Source organism: Botrytis deweyae (assembly GCF_014898535.1).
Source record: "Botrytis deweyae strain B1 chromosome Unknown BDEW_017, whole genome shotgun sequence".
In the NCBI taxonomy this organism is placed as follows: Eukaryota; Fungi; Ascomycota; class Leotiomycetes; order Helotiales; family Sclerotiniaceae; genus Botrytis; species Botrytis deweyae.
In genome coordinates, this window is record NW_024066224.1 from 222,258 (window position 1) to 244,579 (window position 22,322).

The 22,322-nt window shown below is 42.8% G+C and overlaps 6 protein-coding genes across 6 annotated transcripts; 4 read left to right on the forward strand and 2 right to left on the reverse strand.

Moving 5' to 3' along the window:
* Positions 1-256: 256 nt before the first annotated feature.
* Positions 257-3,066, reverse strand: EAE98_007307 (uncharacterized protein; the record flags this gene model as incomplete). The annotated part of the gene is made up of 3 exons (XM_038954930.1): positions 257-477; positions 524-2,897; positions 2,977-3,066. 3 exons carry the CDS (start codon positions 3,064-3,066, stop codon positions 257-259), a joined length of 2,685 nt encoding a protein of 894 aa, XP_038808580.1.
* A 2,741-nt stretch (positions 3,067-5,807) lies between these two features.
* EAE98_007308 (uncharacterized protein) lies at positions 5,808-7,011 on the forward strand (the record flags this gene model as incomplete). The annotated part of the gene is made up of 2 exons (XM_038954931.1): positions 5,808-6,202; positions 6,276-7,011. The coding sequence occupies 2 exons, from the start codon at positions 5,808-5,810 to the stop codon at positions 7,009-7,011; spliced, it is 1,131 nt and encodes a 376-aa protein (XP_038808581.1).
* Positions 7,012-11,895: 4,884 nt separating this feature from the next.
* EAE98_007309 (uncharacterized protein) lies at positions 11,896-12,879 on the forward strand (the record flags this gene model as incomplete). Its single annotated transcript, XM_038954932.1, has 1 exon — positions 11,896-12,879. One exon carries the CDS (start codon positions 11,896-11,898, stop codon positions 12,877-12,879), a length of 984 nt encoding a protein of 327 aa, XP_038808582.1.
* A 915-nt stretch (positions 12,880-13,794) lies between these two features.
* On the reverse strand, positions 13,795-15,921 carry EAE98_007310 (uncharacterized protein; the record flags this gene model as incomplete). The annotated part of the gene is made up of 2 exons (XM_038954933.1): positions 13,795-15,579; positions 15,634-15,921. 2 exons carry the CDS (start codon positions 15,919-15,921, stop codon positions 13,795-13,797), a joined length of 2,073 nt encoding a protein of 690 aa, XP_038808583.1.
* Positions 15,922-16,418: 497 nt separating this feature from the next.
* On the forward strand, positions 16,419-19,334 carry EAE98_007311 (uncharacterized protein; the record flags this gene model as incomplete). The annotated part of the gene is made up of 3 exons (XM_038954934.1): positions 16,419-17,161; positions 17,215-17,944; positions 17,997-19,334. The coding sequence occupies 3 exons, from the start codon at positions 16,419-16,421 to the stop codon at positions 19,332-19,334; spliced, it is 2,811 nt and encodes a 936-aa protein (XP_038808584.1).
* A 1,426-nt stretch (positions 19,335-20,760) lies between these two features.
* On the forward strand, positions 20,761-21,839 carry EAE98_007312 (uncharacterized protein; the record flags this gene model as incomplete). Its single annotated transcript, XM_038954935.1, has 5 exons — positions 20,761-20,813; positions 20,861-20,977; positions 21,058-21,311; positions 21,369-21,495; positions 21,560-21,839. The coding sequence occupies 5 exons, from the start codon at positions 20,761-20,763 to the stop codon at positions 21,837-21,839; spliced, it is 831 nt and encodes a 276-aa protein (XP_038808585.1).
* Between the last annotated feature and the right edge of the window lie 483 nt (positions 21,840-22,322).

A 22,322-nucleotide genomic window follows, 5' to 3' on the forward strand; every position in this document is an offset into this window, starting at 1 on the left:
AGGTATGTTTCGTAATGGCAATCAACCCAGCTTTTATCACACAGGACTCCATGCTCAAGACTCTGAACTCCCGATCCCGCCTATGCCCTCCAGCTATCAAGAACCTTTCCATGCACCTCCCGGATTCCTTAAACCCATGACCCTATTGTATACCGAGCCCCAAATCCATCCAAAAGCTAAAATATTGATACACCAAGTCATATACATATACACATGCCATTCAATTATTGCCTTGACCTTGACCTTGACACTAACCTTAACCTCCACGTTCACCAAACTCCCTTGCCCAATCCTCAAATTCTTGTAGTCCTTGCTTGCTTACACTGGGTCTAATATTGACCAAACTAGCTTGGAAGTCTTCAATTTGCATTGGTCGAATATCATCCATGGTCATTTCCAAAAGCTTTTCTCCGAGAGATCGTAGAGGTCCCATAGCCGCATCTTTGGCCAATGCCGTAATATCAGATCCCGAAAATCCTATTTATTGTTAAAGATATTCAACAACAAACTTAACAGAGCTTACCATCGGTCAATCTGACTAACTGATCAATATCATCTTCTTTCAACCCATGCTTTTGATGTCCCAACAAAGTATGCAATTGCTTGGCTCTAGTCTCATCCTCAGGTAGAGGAATATACTGCCTTCTCACGAATCTTCGTCTTGCAGCTTCGTCAATTGCCCAAGGCAAATTTGTTGCAGCAAGTACTAGTACTCGGCTAGCATCCCCCCTTTCCTTTTCCTTGTCTGTTTGTTCCCTACCAGCTGCAGCCCTTTGTAAATCACTCCACTGGATAAGGAATTCGGTCTTAATACGCCTTGTGGCTTCATGCTCTCCTCCAGATCGTGCAGAAAGAAGAGAGTCGATTTCATCGACGAATATGATACTTGGTGCCAGTGCTTTTGCAAGAGAAAACAATGCTCGGACAAGTTTTTCGGACTCACCCAAGAATTTGCTTGTCAAACTACTAGCTGAGATGGAGAAGAAAGTGGACTTCGACTCGGTGGCGACCGCTCTTGCTAACATAGTTTTACCAGTACCTGGGGGACCAAATAATAGCATACCACGAGCTGGTTCGCGAAGGCCCATAAACAGATCCGGTCGTAGGAAAGGATAAACAACGGCTTCTTTGAGCGCATTCTTGGCAACATCCAGACCAGCAACATCATCCCAGTGTACCTCATCACCTTGAACTACAATCTCATTAAAAATCTGTTTAGCAGCCCCTTCATCAACCCCTTTTGGCAAATTCTTCATGAGATGTTTCACTTTCTCCTCCCATACACTCTTGACCCTATCCGTGGCAGAGTCATTAGACTCTTCAGACGTTGGGGTTGTAGGATCGACAAGTATTGGCGATACCACCTGCTTTTGCTTCCTTTTAGGCCGAGTTCGCAATTCTTCATTACTGGTATCATCATTCGCACTCTGAGACGAAGTATCATCTCCGTGTACTCGCCTAAGTTCCTTCCCTCGTGACTTTTTGTTATCATCTATACGTCTTGGTGAGGAAGTGTTCGCAGATACTGGTTTTCTTTGTAAGCGATTTGATGTTGAAAGTTCGGCGTTCGAATCTACTCTGGGAGCTGGTCTCCTACGTTGAGGTACCGGTAGGTTGTCTGGGTTGCCTTTCTTGGCAATTGTATCAGGATACTCTTGGAGATACGTCGGGTATTTTAATGGTTCAAATTTGCCTGGGTGTCTTGAGTGAGGTGGAGGTGGCGGAGGTCCCTTCTTGAGCTGCGAGAACGTGGAAGCAGAAGGTTCGGCTGGCCGTGGTTGTAACGATGGCCCGAGATTGGGCTCAATAGGTTGCGGTATGAGTGGAGAATCAAGTCCAATCACGTCTTTCATGGTAGCAGTGGTGAGAGAATGTCCGGCAACGGCACCTGGTTGACCTGGATCTGTTGGAGGAAAAGGATATCCATTTGATTGACCTGTAGCTCCGACCAAATCGTTCAAGCCTGTCAATAAATCTGGTGGTGATTTTCGCGGCGGTCGTACATCTGGTACTAGAGTTCTTGTTGTGCTATCAAATCGGACTGGATTCGGAGGCACTTGCTTCCCTTTGATTGGATCTGAAAAGCTGGGCTTCTCACCAGGTAAGTTTGTTGTACTACTGTCAGTCTCCGGATCTTGCGAACGGCCCAATTTGTCCTTATCTTTCCCTTTTCTGCCCATTGTATTCCATGCCAGGGTAGCAGCTTTATTCGTTATAGGATTCTCGTCCTTCTTTCTGTTTGAACGAGAACTTTTGCTTTTCTTGGAATCGCCGGATCTTAATGTTTGAAGCATTGTTCTTCCTCCTTTTTCGGGACTAGGACTTCTTGATTCTTTCGACATTTTATGTTGTGGTGCAGGGACTGATGGATGAGATGTTGGAGCGGGCGGCCTCGATGATGCTGTTGGCAATGCAATCGAAGAACTTGACATACTTCTACCACCGCCAACAACCGCCATCTCCGAACTATTTTTGGGGGCCATCGAAGGTCGTTGGGGTAAGGGAGGCGGGGTAGGTTTCGGCAGACCATCGTAATTGACCGCGGGGATTGTACCCTCCCCGATTGTATTACTCATACCTGTTATAGCAGGGCGTTGAGAATCCGAGGAAGCGCGTGAAGACTTCAAAAATGATTTGAGCCTTCCACTCCCACTGCCGCTGCTAGTTTCTCCCGGTGGTGTCTTCTCTCCGTTGTTCTTCTCTTCCCGTGAGGCTTTGAGCGCTTCCAGTAAATCGACACGTTCTTTGCATTGCATTTCCATCGACCTCAGACTATCCTTCAAAGCCTTTTCGGTTTCTGATTTGGGTGTATAGCCTGCGGGAACTCGATATGCATTATGATAATAGATTTGATCGAGAGCCGAGCGCCATGATCGTAAAGCTTCTGCCTCATTACCCTGTGTAGAAATAGAGTCGTTAGTACTTTCTCTTTCCAACATCGAGATTCTCCGGATGAAGATGCATGTCTATACTAACCTGCCCTTCGAAATATACAGCCGTCGAACATATTAAATAACACTCATCGTATGTCTTTTGCAGCGATGAAGATTGCTTGCTTCGCATCATGACAAAGATTCTCGTTCTTGCGATAGTTCATTAATATCGTCGTTGGTAGAGATTGTATTCGAGAGTACGAGTATTTAATCAAGAATAATGGTACAGTTGTTGATATTGTGAGGTCTCGTGTGTCTCTGGTCGTTCGCAATCGATAAGTGATATGTCCGATGTAGAAGTTTAAATCATGTGTTTCCCTTTGCGGATAAGGCTCGAGGGTGTGACGTAGGTAAGATGCGAATGTTGGGGACCGGATTTTCCAGATGGATTTTAATTATTGTTGTTGTGAGTATGATTACCTTTGAACACCACTCATCTATTGCTCTCTACCTGAGTAGTTTGACTCGAGAATAGACTCGAATAGACTCGAAAAATTATAGATATAAAAAGTTGAGAAATTATTCACATCTACTCGTACTCGCGGTTGTTTGTTGGTTGGTACCTACTTGTATACTTGTATCCATCAAGATTGATTCATGCCAGCATGCCAGGAAAATCCTAAAGAACAATGGCGCCAATGTTCATGTACGAGGATCAATTTAGGGTTGCATTGAGTGGGCTATCGTTGCCGATCTTACGATATCTGACGATAGAGGGGCATGGACGGCGGCCCCCAAGAGAGATATCAGACTCTCTTCCTTCTACTCGAGTACACACTTTATGGCACTTTACAACAGAAGAGATCATCGGGATTTCATTGGTAGAAGCTGATATTCAGTACATCAATCAATTCCTCCAACAAACTCGAATTCTCCCTCATTCTTGCCCAGATTGATTCCCAACGACAATTGTCATTCTTCGTACGAAGGACTCCATCAAAGCAAGGTTATATTTAGTTCACAGGGGGTCTCGGCACCGGTATATCGTAGAACCTGGAAGGATTACGAGCATCAGCAGCGCGTCGACCTTACTCAAATAGGTGTAAAATACGTTACGCTAGTAAAATCCCATTTCCATATCACCATCTTTATCAAGTTGGAATGTCCGGGTTTCACCAGTTCAATTCGTGATCATCAACCGCAGTCTTACTTTGACCGATTGATTTCGTTGAACATCTACCTACTAGGTTAACATCAGGTTGCGATAAAGATTGTATAATCATGGATGTCTCCTGACAGAAAACAATGGATTATTACTAAGATGATCCGGATATCATCTACGATAGAAAGTAATCGGCTCGCAGTGTATCCACTCGAAGTCCGCTGACGCAAAACAACAGACTGCGACATACCAGGTATTTTAGAAGGACAATAGTTCGTAACCGAAGCATTCCCGCTCTCTGATAAAGCTCTATATGTATGCACTTGGCGAGTCTTGTCTCCAAAAATGTTTGTCAGGTATAGAATCTCGAGATAATTACAAGCTGTGTTCTCCCTATGATGTCACGCTCTTTGACCATGGTACCAACCTCTCTCGTAGATGCTCTTTTGAGTCTCCTCGGCAAGCTTTTCCGACATCTTCATTTAGTCGATTAATCCACGATAAAGCACCACGTTGGCGCGTGAAGAGGTTGTCGAGCCGTTTACCCCTTTGTTGGTGGTGAAATATCAGGGAGCGCTGTGGCCTGGGGTACAAGCTATGTATACTTTCAAGCATGCTTTAACATGTACCTGCCTAGTAGTATATAGCATGTCTATCACCACATACCAGCTGTTATTACAATACATTGCATGTAGCCATCCAATGTGCATTAGAGTTGTCAATGATGTACCCTACTAGACAGATGGGAGGATTTGTAAAGGAGGAAAAGACTAGACCTGTGATGTATCTCCCTCCGGTATCTTGATAACAGTAGGAAGATTGCTCACGGCCTTCACATATATGCTCTGCCAAGTCCTTCCAATCTACTACGATTTGAATCACTTCGGTACAGAACAAGGCTGATTGATGGTCAACATTGTGATTGACAGTGCAGCTATCCGGCCGGTTTGAAATTGGACGTTGGCAGGTTCAATTCCATGAAAGGAATATGTGCTGATATATACAGACAGATTTCTGGCGAAGTTCAAAGTAAGTTGTGATCTCACATTGTAGAAAATACTCTGTGACGCAGATGAGTAGGACAATTCAAGTAGAGTGGTCAAACGAATATAATCTATCTCACAGTTCTTAAGTCCAAAGGACTGACTAAAAACTCGATACGAAATAAGTGCAGGATGTAACATCGCATTGCTTCATGATTGAAAGTGTATGGATGCGGATATTGTGTGTTACGTGAACCAAAGTACAACATGTATCTTCCCGCATACTTGGGACGAGATCCCGAGATATCAAGATATCAAGTTTAGTTTGAAATTCTACGATCTCGAGGAGTTGAGTACCTAGAGAATGTCAGAAACTTAGGAGCCAGAGCAGATTTGATACAAAGTTTGGCAGAAAGATGAATGTTTCTAAATTCGGATATCTACCCGTATCTTCTTTATTGGACTATATCTTTCCTACAAATATGCGTGGTTCGAAGGTCCGGGAAACCCGCTTTCAACCTTGGATTGCCATGACGGGAAGGTGCATCTTCTCGTTTGAAGTTTATTCAGTACTTGAGATTGCACCACCTCACTTTCGTTTTCATTCCATTTCAATCCAAAAGTCTTGCGCGTGCTTCACTTGATTATCCAGTCTTTGATTTTGAGCATGAAATAAGTCATCGTACAGTGATTACGACTCACTGGCGCGGCCCTTTCTTTCCTTTGACATTTCATGACCTACGTCCATTTGATTCTTTTTCGCCAGATCAATCTTCTTCAACTACCACAATGATACACATTCGCGCTTTTCCCTTCACGGTTCTGTGTATCGGCATTCTCCTCTTCATCGTCTTCCTCAATACATCCACGCCTTCCTACTTAACACACTATTCATCCGACCTTCTTCAAAAATACAGACCAGTCGCACCAGTTCATGCATCCTCCGATATTTCAAATAACACACTTGGGTTTCAAAAGATCTTTGCAGTGGGCTTACCGGAGCGAAGTGATAAGAGAGATGCTCTCACTTTGATCAGTAGTTTGACAGGATTCAACATCGAATGGGTAGATGGAGTGAAGGGGGAAGCGGTTTCGGATAAAGCTGTGCCATATGGTGCTGATAGAGTGAAGTTATGGGAGTCAAATCTGGGAAGTTGGAGGGGACATATGAATGCTGTTCGGAGGTATGCCTTTCTTCCATTTTCATTTACTTCTTTCTGGTTGGTATAAAGGCTAATGCGTGTTCTGCTCACTTAGGATTGTCGAACAAAATCTCACAAGCGCATTAATCTTTGAAGATGACATGGACTGGGATACCCGTTTAAAATCTCAACTCGCTACCTTTGCAGCCGGCTCCAAATTCATTCAATATTCCTCCACTACACCCTCAAATCTTGTTTCTCCCTATGGCGATAATTGGGATTTACTATGGCTTGGTCATTGCGGCGAAGTATTCCCCGAAACTCTCGACGAATATAAATTGCTTTCTCCCTCCTCTCCTGAAATCGCACATCTCTCCCGCAAATACATCATAACTTCTGATCCTACTGTTGCACCTCCGATGCATTTCAAAGGATTCCAAAATGCCACAAAAAACCCCTACACACGATGGGTTCACATAAGTGGAGGTCCTATCTGTACTTTCGCATATGCGCTGAGTCAACAAGGCGCAAGAAAGGTACTTTGGGACTTAAGCGTGGATAAGTTAGCAGGACCGTTTGACAATGCATTAGCAGGATTGTGTAGATGGGGACGGGATTCAAAGAGATTGGGAATGAGATGTATAAGTGTTACGCCAGGGCTCTTTCAACATCACAAAGCCAGAGGTTGGATAGGTGGAGATTCGGATATTCAAAAGGTGGGCAGTACGAAGGAGGATGTGAGAGAAAAGGGGGTTACGGAAAATGTGGTTTGGAGTGCGAGGATGAATATAAGGGAGATGTTGATGGGAGAAAAGATTAGGGGGCAGTGGGATGATGAGGTGGGAAAATAGATGAATGAATCGAGGGATGTAGTGTGGAGAGATTAGAATAGTTATATATGAATACCTAGGTATAGATTGGTCGAATGAATGTTCTACTACTCGTCTTTGTTTCTAAGCATTGATGAAAAAGATGGGCGTTTATTCGTACATATGTCATGAGTGGATATGAGGGTGAACTTGATATATAGATGAACCCGAATATTACGACATACACTTCAAATGTAACATATACGTAGCATATATAAACTAAACAATAAAAACCTCCTCATATTTCCCTAAAAATCATATCTGCATCTACCTACCTAGTACATACTGCATCAGAACACCCACCTACATTCTCATTCTCACTCTCACTCACCAAAAACACCAAAAACACTTTCTTGAAATCGATCAGCAATCTTCCAGATCAGATCAGACCAGACCAGACCAGACGACGAGTAAGTTAATAAATAATGTATTTATTCATTGGTTTTATTTTATTTTATTTTATTTTGTTCTTGTGGTTGGTGGTTTGTGGTTATCTTTGTTTGTTTTTTGAGGCTATTAGGGGGGTAGTAGGAGGGTAGTAGGGGGGTATTAGGGGGGTATTAGGTAGGTGTTAGGTAGATAGGTATTTTATTCTTTGATTACTTAGTATATTGTTTCATCGTGTTTTGGTGTCTTGGGGTTTGGTATCTTGGGGTTTGGTATCTTGGGGTTTGGTATCTTGGGGTTTGGTATCTTGGGGTTTGTTATCTTGGGGTTTGTTATCTTGGGGTTTGCTTTGTTTTTGAGTTTTTGATTGGGGGTTTCTTGTTTTGGGGAGGGGGGGGAGATGGGGCAGAGGGGGATTGTTGGGATTAGGAGGGGGAGATGGGTTGGTTGATATAGGGGAGGGATGGGGAGATGGGGAGATGGGGGAGATGGGGGAGATGGGGGAGATGGGGGAGATGGGGGAGATGGGGAGATGGGGGAGATGGGGGAGATGGGGAGATGGGGGAGATGGGGGAGATGGGGGAGATGGGGATGTTTATTTGTATGTATATGGAGAATAGAGAATGGAGGATAGGAGGATAGGAGGATAGGAGGATAGGAGGATGGGAGGATGGGAGGATAGGAGGATAGGAGGATAGGAGGATAGGAGGATAGGAGGATAGGAGGATAGGAGGAAAGGGAGGGAGGTAGTTGTTTATATCAAAAGGTGGTAGTAGAAGGTGGTGGTAAAAGGTGGTGGTTAGAATGTGATGGTAGAATGTGGTAGTAGAAGGTGATGGGAAATAGTAATATAGTGAGTGAGAGTGGGTGGTGTTTAATCGTAAAGTGGAAAGTGGAGGAGAGTTTTGATTTGGGGAATGTTTTGGAGGTTTGGAAGGGTAGGGAGGTGGGAAGAGGTGGGAAGAGAAGGAAGGAGGAGAAAGAGGTGGAAGGAGGAGGTGAGAGAAGGAGGTGAGAGAAGAAAAAGTGTGTGTAGGATTTAGGATGAAAAGGGTTTGAGGAGTCGATGCTGAGGATGAGGGTGGTCTTTTTGTGGAGTTGGGGATGGGAGTTTTGGGTTTGGATGGGAATAAGTTTGTGTGATTTTGAGGTTTAGTTTGGTTTGGCTTGCTGGTTCTTTTTGATTGAAGTTGGAGAGTTATATGATTTATCAATCCATTGACCCATCTCTATATCCTCCATTTGTCATTACATCCTAGATCTTGCGGGAAAGTGATTATGTAGAAGTATTTGTGGAAGGGGTTGTATGGTATATGGCTAGATACTACCTACCTACCTAGGTCAGATGATATTGTGTTAGTATCAGAAAATAGACACTTGATATTGGGAAGGGGAAGGGGATGGGAGTGTTCGCTCTTTCCTTAGCGAATGAAGGGGGAAGGAAAAGAAAGGAAGAGAAGAGAAGAGAAAGAATGATTTCTGTTTCCTGATTTGATAAGGCAGGCGCTAAAAGAAAGTATGTAGTGCGTCACGTAGATATTACTACATGTGATTCTAAGTTTCTATGATCGTACGATTTGATTTACACGTTTGTCGCACTGGGAAGGAAGGATATGAGTGTTTGGTTCTTTCTTTGTATTGAAGTTGTTTTTCTGGATAGATTGGATGTTTGTTATGATCCTATTGTTTCAAAGGTGGTGAGTGTACGAGATGGTGTAAATGTTTTTGATGATTTGAATGTTTTAATTGAATTGAGTATATTGGGGGGTTTGAATGTGTAGAATGATTTGAGGGGATGGAATGATTTTGATGTATAGGGCTTTTTGGATATTTGAAAGAGGTTGGATGAATGAATGTATTAGGGAGTTTGAATATATCAAATGAGTTGAATGTATGAGACAGTTTGAGTGTAGGAAATGATTTGAATATATAAGACGATTTGAATGTAAGACTTATATTATAATTTGAGTATATGGGATTGTTTGGACATTTGAAATTGTTTAAATATATAGTTGTCAAAATGTATTAAACAAGTTGGATATATTATATAGTTTGAATGTATGAAGTAATTTGAATACATCAAGTCATTTGAATATGCGAAATGATTTTAATGATTAAAGTACTTTGGATATATAAGATACTTTGAGTTCATGAGATGATTTGAGGTTATAAGATGATCTAAAATATTGGAATGATATGAATCTATAAGATAATTTGAATATACGAAAGAGATTAGACACATAAAGTAATTTGGACTTATGAAATGTTTTTGATATTTGAAGTGGTCTGAATTTATGAACTAAACTGAATGTATCAAGTCATCTAAATGTACGAAATGATTTCAATCAATCCCAACACGAGAGTCCCGTAGCACCAGGTTTTACTCTTAACATCCCAGCATTCAGAAATCCAAAAAACCACTTGAAGAAAGGTCCCGTTGACCAGGTTTACTCTTAACATCCCAGCATTCAGAAATCCAAAAAACCACTTGAAGAAAGGTCCCGTTGACCAGGTTTTACTCTTAACATCGCAGCATTCAGAAATCCAAAAAACCACTTGAAGAAAGGTCCCATTGACCAGGAATGCCAAATCTGCGCTCATCAATCCGTCCACCGTAGGTGTCGAGTGATGGACAAACAGGACTACATTGAGTCCAACCAAACAAACCGCTATGTTGAATTGCACAACAGACACTCAATCCTACCCAGCACTCTTCGGTGCAAAGCCGAAAACAAGAGTGACGCCTAGAGGGACGAGAACGGCGATAGCGATTGATATCGCTATGTGCATTGTTGTTGTTGTTGCTGTTGTTGGTCTTGATGCTGGTGGTTCTGGTGATTCTCGCTAAGCATAAATGCAAAAGGGGAAGGAACAATGATCATGGTTGCTACCCATAAATGAGTATAGTTATTTGAATGCAGAAGGAGCAATGAACATGGAAAAATTAGGTTGTTGCTGGATAATATGCTGCTTCGACTTCACTCGAGAATCACCAGAACCAGATCCAGAACCAGAACCAGATCCAGCACCAGCAACAGCAACAACAGCAACAACAGCAACAACAGCAACAACAGCAGAAACAGCAGCAGCAGCAACAAATGGATCCCAATTCTCGTCGTGGCGTTGAAGCCATTTTCGTAATGCTTGCCGTTCTTCTCCCCCCCTTTTTTTTTGGTAATCAATGGGAGAGATTTTACGTTATTCAATTGATTATTGCTGTATTTTTATTTGTTGTTAATATTGTTTTGTTTGTCGAGTTCCAGGCACCAGCTTTGTGCAATGGCACATTGTCTGGAGACTTGGTTCTCCTGCTGTATGGGGGCTTTGCCCAATTAACATTCTGGTACTGCGAGATTATGGAGAAAGAAGACGGCCCGATCTCCGACACCTCCCGCTGCGCTTTTATCATATCGTTAGGTATGAACATCACGGTGCTTGCCCAATCCATCGTGAGTATTTGCTTTGGGGGATGGGATAATGGGAAGATTTTTGCTCTTTCTTCGAGCATTTTCTCGTTGGTGGTTCCTACTGCCTGTTCTTTATACGAATGGAGGAAGGATATTGCCTCCCCCTCGATTTGGAGGCGCTGGTCTAAGACCACAGATAAGGAAAAGGATGGAAAGAGGGTGAATTGAGCGGAGCGGAGCGGGGGGGAGGGAGGAGGAGGAGGAGGAGGAGGAGGAAATAACTGCGACGACGACGAAATATTGTTAATACGCTCGTCGCCTGGAAGGTTTCTAACCAGTCCCTCAGTATTAGTAGGGTTTCTTCCGAACTACTTTGGGTGTCTGGGGTGGACCAACCGGGCACGAGTAGCCCAAGAAGAGTTTGGCCTTCGCGTGGCCTTGGGCGTCAGTATTCGAGGACGGAAAAATCCAAATCCAAATCCAAATCGACCTCGAAGAAGCTAATAAACTCAACAAACCAACAAATCAACTACAACACATCAAATATCGTATTATCGTATCGCAATCATCATCACCATCATCGTCGAATCGCAAGGAAGGGAACACATATGTGTGTGCACTGTCTTGACTGGAAGTCAAGGAAGAATCTCGTGTTATTCTTACATCAAAACTGCTCAATGTCGTGAAACCCATTCGGACATTCGGGAAATTCGAAACTTTGAAAACTTTACAAACTTTCAAACTCGATTCACAGGCCGGCAGAACTGCATCAGACTTGGTCTCAGCACGTTCAAATCAGAGCAAGACTAGGGACATACAAGGAGGGATGAGGAGCATAAGTTTGCATGGAAAATTGTACAGATACAATGGGTGTGAATTATCGGAGGCCCATCGGAGCACAATTAGGGTTGTGGGGAGACTAGACGTTGCACTAAACCTAGCTCCTCGGGTAAATTGGCGATCAAGTATAAAGGACAACTCTCCCACACACCGAGGAAAGCACACGACATACCTTTTCTTTTTGCTTGACAAAACCCCTACTCTTTCTTAAGTTCGCATCACGATCGCACACATGAAGTTTCCTACAATCGAACCTGAGGACAAATTTCCTCGTGTCCCAAACGCTCTTGCATTCATTATCTACCGATTCCTGCCCATTTTCTGTCTTACCACATTCGCATGCTGGTTCTTTCAGAGAAACAGTTTCTTTGTCAGTGAATGGGATACTTACTGGGTGCACGTCGCGATGTTAACTGCGACCTTTAGCGCCATTGGTGCTCGCAATAATGATAGGAAGGGAGTAAAAAGTTGTCACGATTCTATCTTATCCAAAGACTTCTCTCCGTCTGAAAAGCTTTCTCAGGTTCGACTGCTTCTCGAATCTTATGATGAGAGTAGAAGTCCCAACTTTCCTTTCGGATTTCGTAGAAAGTCATGGACAGCGGAACGGAGAAAGAGGGAAATTCAGCTCCAAAAAGAACGCTTCGCATATATTCTATCTGGTTCACGACAAGGAATTCCGAATTTAACATCTGTTCAAGAACACATCTATTTGTGCTCAATGTGGTGGGTGACATCTGGCCTCATTGTTCGTGTTTTCCGCCCTGAAATTAGAAGCTGGGACCATTTCCTCGGGTACTGGACGTTTGGAAAGATTCACCATATTCTATATTTCATCTGCATCGTATTTCTGCTTAGTCGCTTCGGTTTACAACATGGTGTATGGACTAGCTGGAATGTAGCAACGTTGGGCCCCACTGCCGAATGTGTCCGTTACTACTGCGGAAGTATTGATTACGAAAGGGCCACCGAGAGCAAGCGTAAGGAGTTGGAATGGTGGATTGAAGGGTTATTAAGGGACAACAGCGATTCATTTGCGCTGGCAGAAGAAAGAAGACGAATCATTATTGCTCCTCTACAAAGGATGATTTGCGAGAAAAAGTTTTGCGAGGGACTTACAATGGCCGGTAGAGTAAGAGGTTGTGAAAGGCGTGCAATCTGTAGCGATTGTGAATCTGCACACTGTTGTCTATCAAAGAGTGTCAAACTGCAATAGTCTTTCTCTATCAACAATGATAAGAGCCTCCAACCTATTCCTTTCATTTCGACAATGAAGCCACTTGATACGACCAATACTTCCGAGCCATTTACGTTGAAACCGAGATATATCAGTATCCCTAGCGTTTGGAAACCGGGAGAAAATCGAAAAGTCTTCTTTACAGTCTCGCTAGTATTGTTCTTCGGTTCTCATTGTCTCATTTTATTGTTGTATGGAATTACACTTTGGATCAGCCACAGTTCTCAGCTTGATAAACCGTCCACTCTGCAGCTACTTCGGGTTCTACTTGTATTACTATCCGCAACCACCACACTCTACCTCCCACAGGAAAGCAACGAAGGCACCTTTTGAATCTTACGAAGAGACGAAACGAAAAAGGAGTTATGGTGCAAGAGAAATTTTGAATGTGCGGCTTCTCTAAACGTATTCGCCAAGGGATGGATCTACACGATTTATGCACACAATCAGAGGGATGGATTGAATTGGAAAGCCGCCGCTTCTGGTGTGCTTTGTGGGATCTTGTTATTTAGGAATAACGATGCTTTGTATGGGATATGATGATAATGGAAGATAATAATGGAGGATAATAATGGAGGATAATAATGGAAGATAATCATGGAGGATAATGATGGAAGAAGATAATGGAAGATGATAATGGAAGATGATAATGGAAGATGATAATGGAAGATAATAATGGAAGATAATATAAAGCAATGGAAAAGTTGAAAGGCATTCTACACTTTTCAGATGAGTGTTTGTTTGTGCTGACCCCACTCGGAATACCACATAGACCTGATCATAAGGCATTGCACAGGAAGCACATCCAAGAGCAAAGTGCACAGTGAGCGAGAAGTGAAGGTCTTTTTAATTTTCTATATAATCTCCACTTAATGAATAAATCCAATCCAAACCTTACGACAACAAAACCCTGATTTCCCCTCCAGTTCTTGGATACAACATTCTCAAAGGTTCTCTCTCCCCGTCCTCTTCATCCAAACTCTCCTCCAATTCTTCATCAGCCTTAATCAGGCGCTCTTCCACCTTCTCAAAATCATCGCAGAATCTCTCAGCTGCCTCTTCGGTAATTTGACGCACCAAGATACTATTTTGTAGATCTTTGAGATTTTCCATTGCATCCATCAATGCTGAAGGGAGGAAATCATCCAAGGTTTGGGAGGCTTGTATTAAAGATGCAGGTTGAAATACTGGGTGGTCTCGAATTTTCTTTGTGGAAGATATGGCTTGTGACAGAGGCTGAAGAGCAGATTTTTCAAGGAAAAACGTGTATTGGTGATCTATGAGAGTGGCAGCGTGTTCTTCGATTGTATCCTTGATTTCTGAAACGCGGGAGATAGTGAAGTCGAAGGGAGCCAAAGTTGCTCGGGCGGATAGGAGACAATTGATTGTGAAGACTGTGCTCCTGGGAGCTGGGAGATCCTTTGCAATATTTTCGCCGCCTTGCATGAAAGGGTCAAAAGCTTCAGCGAGAATGGGCTCAAAATCCGCTTCTCGAGTCTCGGGAGATGTGAAAGATGTTTCGTATGTTTTCATGATTGCTGTCAGCTGTTTTAGACCTTCGTGGAGGAAATCAGGTGGACTGAGGTTGGGAGGAGCGACTTGGATTTCGGATTGTAGACTGGTAATATGATCGCGCATCAAAGCTCGGAATTGGCGTAATGCAGATTCTTCGAGTGTTGCAAGAGACTCTAGGAGAACGGAATCATCCCCCAATAATCTTTTGAATGTACCGCGGTAGAAATTCAACAAATTGGCTATCTTGTATGCCATAATGGTCTCTTCGTGACTTTGTATTACTTGTCCAATTCTTTGACGAAGAACTCGGGCAACACCGGTGACATCCCGATCGACTAATTCATTGAGAGCTTTCAAACCATCAAAATGACCAATCTCGTTCTCATTTTCGGATATGCGGTTCCAAGGCTCGCTATCTAAACCAGCTTGTATTCCTTTTGCAATCTCATCGCCATCTGAGATAAATAGAACTTCAAGTGCCTCTCGTTCGCCTACCGTTGCCGAGTGAGTCCAAGCCAGCATATCACCAACGTAACGCAGCGGATCATGAGCCACTAGTTCGATTGGCTTTATTGAAGGATCTTCTTCACCGCCAACGGTGGTCCCAGTCAGTGCAGTATAAAATCCATCAGAAAGTATATTTTCTCGTGCTTCAGCAAAGAAGTCGAGGCAACTTTGGAATAATGACGGTCGTTCTGCTAATACGCGAAGAGCGCGACGAATCGAAGAACTGATTTGTGGATTCTCCAGATTGAGAGTCTTAAACTCTCTTTGAATCCATCGATAAAGTTTCTGGAAAGCACCATTGAGATTCTTTGTAGTTTGTTCCATAATCTCCAACCCTAACCGTTGGTTCTCCGTTCCAAGTAAAATCTCACAATCATTTTGGATCTTCTTTGCTCTGTTCAGAATGGAGAAGAACTTATCATTTACAGGCTCAGCCGTTGAAGTGAGTAATGCAATATCATCTTCTGACATAATAAAATGTGCATTGAAAGCATTCAATAATTCTTGCTTTGCTTGCATTTGTTCCTTTTGCTTCATGAGCTCTGAAGCTTCCTGTATGACGGGAGCTGTTTCTTGATGAGCGGCTGAAATGTGTCGTTTCATTTCCTCACATCCTTGATTGAGAGTAGCAATGGTAAGACCAATGCGTTTAAGTTGCTAAAGTTTGAGATGAGATGGGATTTTCAACAACAGAGGGGAGATGCCTCATACCTCAGCTACATGACCAAATTCACGAATTATATCGCCATTACTTTCAATGACCTCCTTTTGAACATCTAATCTCAACTGCCGTCTAGTTTCGGCAGTGTTCTGTATACCTCGTTTGTCTAACAAGGACAGAGCATCTCTAATATCTGAATCGGCATAAGATGCTGAAAGGACACTCGTGACTTTTGAAGATAATGGATTGGTTCTTGATGTTGAAGGTGTTCCAGGTGAATCAGTTCCATCACTAAACCCCGAATATGACTGTTTTCGAGTAAAGTAATCAGCCGTCATGATTTCCAAGATTCGAATTCAATCCTCGTTTCTTCAACCTTGAAACTATTTTTAATATTCGCCGTTTTGTTTGTCTCGAACACCAGTTCTACAATCTCTCATGGGTTACAACAAAGCTAAACCATTTAAGGTTGATAAGAAAGCGGTCAGAGTGGCAGATAATCGAGTTGCCCATATCGCATTGAGAGTGGGCGTCATTCCCCTACCAGTACTATCTCGTGCTCTAATAAATCTCAACCATCGACTTGAAACCGTTAACACTATACAGCTGACTTGAAGATCTATCGACCGTATGGCTGGATTCCTCCAGTAATGTGTCATATTTAATACCCTACCCAACTTACAATCACTCTCAAGGTCGGTTTATTACATTGACCGGATTCAGCTTAAATCTACAAGACCGATAGCACCTTGCAATCTTGACTAGACATCAAACAGGTCTATTTAAATTCGCAGCACAATCCTATGCATACTCAGTTCGATGAATATTTCTCACGATGATGACCTCCAACCTTATTTCACGGCTACTGCCTTCGAATTCCCAAGCAAGATCGATATATGATTCATTACGTGCTCACGACGAGGTTTCTGAATCGGAAATAGATGTAGAGGAACGAGCGGCAATGGCACTCGACGAGGAGAACTTAAGATTTCATGATGACGAGTTGGGGAATCTGGCAGATGTGATCGGCGGTGAATCCGTTACAGAAAGTACAAAATTCCTACCTGATCAACAACAACCAACACACAAGCCGGAATATGATCGCAAAGGAAAAGGTAAAGCACGAGCACACCATTTCGCAGAATCGCCTAGGTTACTTGCAGAAGATCCTGACGATGATGTGCCTGCTTCGTTGTTGATAGAGGGAGATAATCGTCATCCTGACCGGGAGGGTTCAGCCATTCGAGCAAGGCAGCCTGCGCTTCCAAAGAAAGCACACGCAATACCGAGACCATCAGCACATCAAATAAAAGATGAGAGAGAGAGAGCTCATTGGGAGATGACGCAGGACCAGCAGAAACTACACCAAGATGATGCAGCCAGGACAACTCCTGTGTCACATACAACACAAGCTATCCCTCGAAATACAGGAGTCTATTTGTCAGGCAGCCCAAAAGATAAAGCTATGTATCGATGGGTTAATGTGACAAATTTGGACAATTTCATCAGAGATTTATACGATTATTTTGAAGGGGCAGGTATTTGGTGTATAGTTCTAGCCAAAGCTATCGATATCCTGTGAGTACATCCTTTCGAAGTGAAGAAAACCGGGCTAATTTATTTTTTGTTAGCACCCTTCTTTTTGTAACAATATTTACGACTTTCCTTACGCAATGTGTCGACTATAAGAAGATCTATCGTGGCAACGCTCGTAGCTTAAGTCATGCGTTGGTTCCACAATGCACAAAGAAGATATCCGGAATTTCAAATGTAGCAATTTGGCTAGTTTGTCTATTTGTTCTCTATAAGATATATCAGCTTTTGACGGATCTTCCGAGGCTTATGAGAATGCGGGACTTCTTCACTTATCTCCTTGAGATTCAGGATAGCAATATGCAGACCGTATCTTTTCAAGATGTTATAGCCAGGGTAATGGCGCTTCGAGACGCAAATCCTCTGACCGTGGAAAGGATTTCGCCGAATAATCGAAAGTTTGTCATGGGTACTCAATCAAAACAACGACTTGATGCTCATGATATAGCAAATCGTTTAATGAGGAAAGAAAATTACCTCATTGCCCTGGTTAACAAGGAAATTCTGGATCTGACTTTACCACTTCCTTTTTTGCAAGGTCGACAGTTATTCTCGAAAACTTTACAGTGGAACCTAGAGTGGTGCATATTAGATTTTGTTTTCAATGACTATGGCCAGGTCAGGCAATTGATTCTGAAGGATTCTCATCGACGAGAGTTGAGCGATGGGTTACGAAATAGGTTCCTCTTTGCCGGTTTGATGAACGTTATCTGTGCTCCTGTCATCGTCATATATGTGGTGATTGTGTATTTCTTCAAATACTTCAATGTAAGGCTATCCTATACCTTGACGCATGAAATTTTGCTAATTCGACTTTTAGCAATATCATAAAAACCCTGCAGCACTTGGATCGCGTGGTTACACGCCTTTAGCGGAGTGGAAATTCAGGGAGTTCAATGAACTTCATCATCTGTTTAATAGACGGTTGAATATGTCCGATCCATTTGCGTCGCGCTATCTTAATCAATTTCCAAATATCAAAACCGCCCATATGGCTAGATTTATAACATTCGTTGCCGGAGCCGTTGTGTCCGTTCTGATAGTTGCCACAATTTGGGACTCTGAAGTTTTAGCTGGATTTGACATCACCTCGGAGAGGCCGGTTCTATTCTATCTAGGAGTGTTTGGATCGATTTGGGCTATCACAAATGGTATGATACCAAAAGAAAATGAGGTATTTGATCCCGAGTACGCACTCCGAAGTGTGATCGAATATACTCATTACATGCCAAGTCACTGGCAAGATCGACTCCACAGCGACGAGGTTAAGCAAGAGTTCTCCACTCTCTATCAGCTCAAGCTTGTAATTTTCTTTGAGGAGGTATTGAGTATTATAATTACCCCATTTCTGTTATGGTTCAGCTTGCCAAAGTGCGCCGAACAGATCATTGATTTCTTTAGAGAATTCACGGTTCATGTCGATGGCGTTGGATATGTTTGCTCTTTTGCTGTTTTCGACTTCAAGAAGGGAGTGGGTAGTGCTCCATCGCGAGGTATAGTCAAGACAGACGTGCGAGAAGATTATTATTCTACCAAGCACGGAAAAATGGCCGCCTCGTACTATAATTTTCTCGATAACTATATGCTCAATCCAAAAACAGGCGTACCAGGACACAATCCACCTGGTATGCGACAACAGTTTCACCCTCCTCCTGCCTTTCCAGGTTTGATGTCTCCATCATCGGGTGCGGATATGCAGAGCTCAAGGATGGGACAGAGTGAAGTGAGACCGATGAATAGAGCCCCCCGAACAACTCGATTCCCATCCAACACCACTGCTATGGGATCTCCTATGGCTTCTATTCTTTTGGATCCACGTCACCAGCCTTCAGCGTCTGAGATCGATGCTCGCAGCGTAAGACGGACTTCTCGATCCAGATACCCAGCTCGCAGAGAGAATAATATAAGAGAAGAGCCGATGGAAGATGAAGATGAACTTGGTCGACCAGTTCTTCAACCTGGAAGATCTTATGCAGTCGATGATACAGTTGCCAATCTGGGCGAATCAACTTGGGAAGTGTCTCCCGCAAATGACGATAATGGCGGGAAGGATGATGAGGATGATGGCGATGGGACAGCGGGAGATGGTGTTTTGGGACTGGTATATCAATTTCAGAAGGCGCAAACAAATGGTAGACCAGGTGTTAGTATATGGTAGCGAGCATATAGGAAGTTTCTGGTGTTCAAGGTGTCTGGCTATAGGGAAGTATGTATATGCATGATAATGATATTGGTCCGGGCCCAAGCCCCTGGATTTGAAGCGAGCCACTTGGGACGTGTGCGTATTTTTAGAAAGTAATTTTGATATCACTAATTCATCAATTAATGTCGTTTACAAGAAACAATAGTGTCAAGTTTATTAGAATGACAGGCAAGTAAAGATAATACGATGTATTAAGTTCAGTGTCGTTGAGAAATTGATTCAGAATAGTACAACATAGGTCTCATATCTAAGATATCATAGGTACCTACCTAGGTAATGAAAATACAAAATTCCAGGTTATCCCAAACAATCCGAATACGAAAATAACACCAGCCAGACAATAGGTTAGAAATTCAAGCTTTTTTTTACTTTCATTGTTTTCCCCTTCTACATCATAGGTAAGGTTAGGTAGGTTATAAATGTCGCCTCCACAATTAGAAAACGCTACCGTGGGACGCTACGGTATCGATTTCTTCCAGACCAGGGAGTACAGGATGGGAAATGGGAAAATGCGATTCTCAATTGCGGTGGGTGCATGAGAAATGGCATGAGGGTTTGGATGGAGGTGAGGTGGTGGGAGGGTTTTGGGAGGATTATCGTACGATGATGATGAGATGATGAGATGATGGGTGGGTTGGTGTGGTGGTGGTGTGGTGGTGGTCAGGGATGTTTTTTGAGATGAGATTGCCGAGGGTGATAAGAGAGATCTTGGTGCGGGGAAACCTCGGGATTAATTTTGGTGTGTGGATTTTGGTTATGGGGAGATGTGAGGTTTGTTGGGTTGAATTTATAAATATATATCTAAGTATTCTATCTTCTCTGATTTGATATAAGATTCGGATGATTCAATAAAAGTGTATGGTTATCGGGCTGGCGCGGGGGATGAATGGCTTCGAATCTCTGGAGTTTGGTTATTATTCTTGTTGGTATATATATAACTATGTCATCTACATCTAGATACCTGGGTAGGACTTCCCTTGGTGAAACAAATGGCATGAAATAGTGATCGAATATAAATGTCAAGTAAACCAAACAATTGGATCAGCTTACGCACCCCTCTAACCGTCTTTTATAATCTATCCGGGCTGGTAACATTGAGTTCGATAATAGTTATCGGTCGGTTCGTTTGTCGGGTCATGTGTGATTATTTCAGCTCGTACGAGTATTTCAGCTGAAGATTCGATTTATGTATCTTAGATGTGATTCTATGGGAAGTGGATCTTGACTGAAATTGAATATTTGTATAGGTAGTCTGGTCGAGTGAAAAGACTGGTTTCGTTTTCTGGCTTGTATATGTGGGAGGAGGTGTGAATACGCTTATATTCGTTGCGTACCTCCTTAGATATCACTTGGAAAGAATTCAACTGGATCGTCAGCAGAAATGGAGAAAGATCCAGGGTATGTACTGGTTCGGGACATGCACGCTTCGATTCGGTGAGTGCGATTCCGCGAGACATGTATCTTTACTGATCAATTAGCAGGCTCAATCTGCAGCATTATCTCTGGAAAGATGGGCTAGGGTATCTTTTGCACCCATCGATTCCTCTTCCGCCCCCAGAGACGAATTATCGGATTGCTGATCTAGGGACCGGTACCGGGTATGTTGTTTCGAACTGTGGGATCTATTACAGTTTTTGGGTTGTTCGAATTTCAATGTCTAATATCGCTCCTTGCATAGAATCTGGGCTTTGGATCTTGCTCGGCAACTCCCATCCACAGTTCAAATATGCGGTTTCGATATCTCCTCCGCTCAATTTCCACATCCAAATTACCTACCCTCGAATGTGAAATTAGAAGTTATGGATAGTCTCCAAGTTGAACCTCCTGAAGAGTTGTTAGAAAGCTTCGATATCGTGCATTTACGTCTTTGGCTTGGTGTTGTGATGAATGGAGACCCGAGTGCAGTTCTTACTCATGCATTGAAATTGTTACGTACGTTGTTCCTTCGTTGTAGGTGAGAAGAAAAGGGTGACTGAAGAATTGTTGTAGGTCCGGGAGGATGTATTCAGTGGGGTGAATTTGATCCAAATCGCGGTATCGCTGAGGGACCAAATGGCGAAGAGGCACCACATGTCGCTAAGATCCTTAATGTGCAGGCAAAGATCAAAGATCTCAGGTATATCTTCGCATCTCTATTTATTTACATATAGCTTCAGATTCCTCAATTCTGACTCTCATAGGTGGATTCCAGCTCTCCCTAAATTATTTGCACAATATGATCTAGAAGATATCAAGGAGGATTTTGCATTCGAGCAATCATGGCAGTCAAAGATGATAGCGGATAGTTCTTGTGCTGTTGTGCAAGAAATGGCGAATAATGGGAGTCGGTTTGTTATGGAAAAGTTGGAGAGGGTGGGTGTGGATGTTCCGAAGGCGTATGAGGAGGTCTGTGGAGGCGCGAGACTTACCCAGCCGTTTTGTGTGACGGTTGGGAGGAAACCAATTAAGATGAGTGTCTGAGATTTTGATCTTGGCTGGAAGGAATTAGGTGAAATAAGCTCTATGATACAAATCGCAAGTGACAAATTGCAATGATAGATACCTATTATATATCTATGAAAATCCACCGCACGAAGCGTGCTAGAAGGTAACAGATTTGGTGTTTGTGATAGTCATGTTGGCACAATGAATACTTCGCTTTACCACTTGAGTAAGAATGTCGTACAAACAAAAGCCAAACTGCTGTATATTTGAAAGAGCTGTGTTCATATACAATTATAAACTCGAGAGATGCGAGGTACATAAAGACACTATGTCCATCTCAAATTCGGTAGGTATGTTTAACTCGTGAATAGAGGAGAGGTAAAGGCACGTTGGGTACTAGAAATATGACCAGAAAATTGACAGGATGGGTTTCCTCTGTGCTAAATTGATGTCTTTCACTCATGAATCTGTGATCATGGTTTTTCACTGCTTTGAGAATCGCATATGCAGACAACTTTG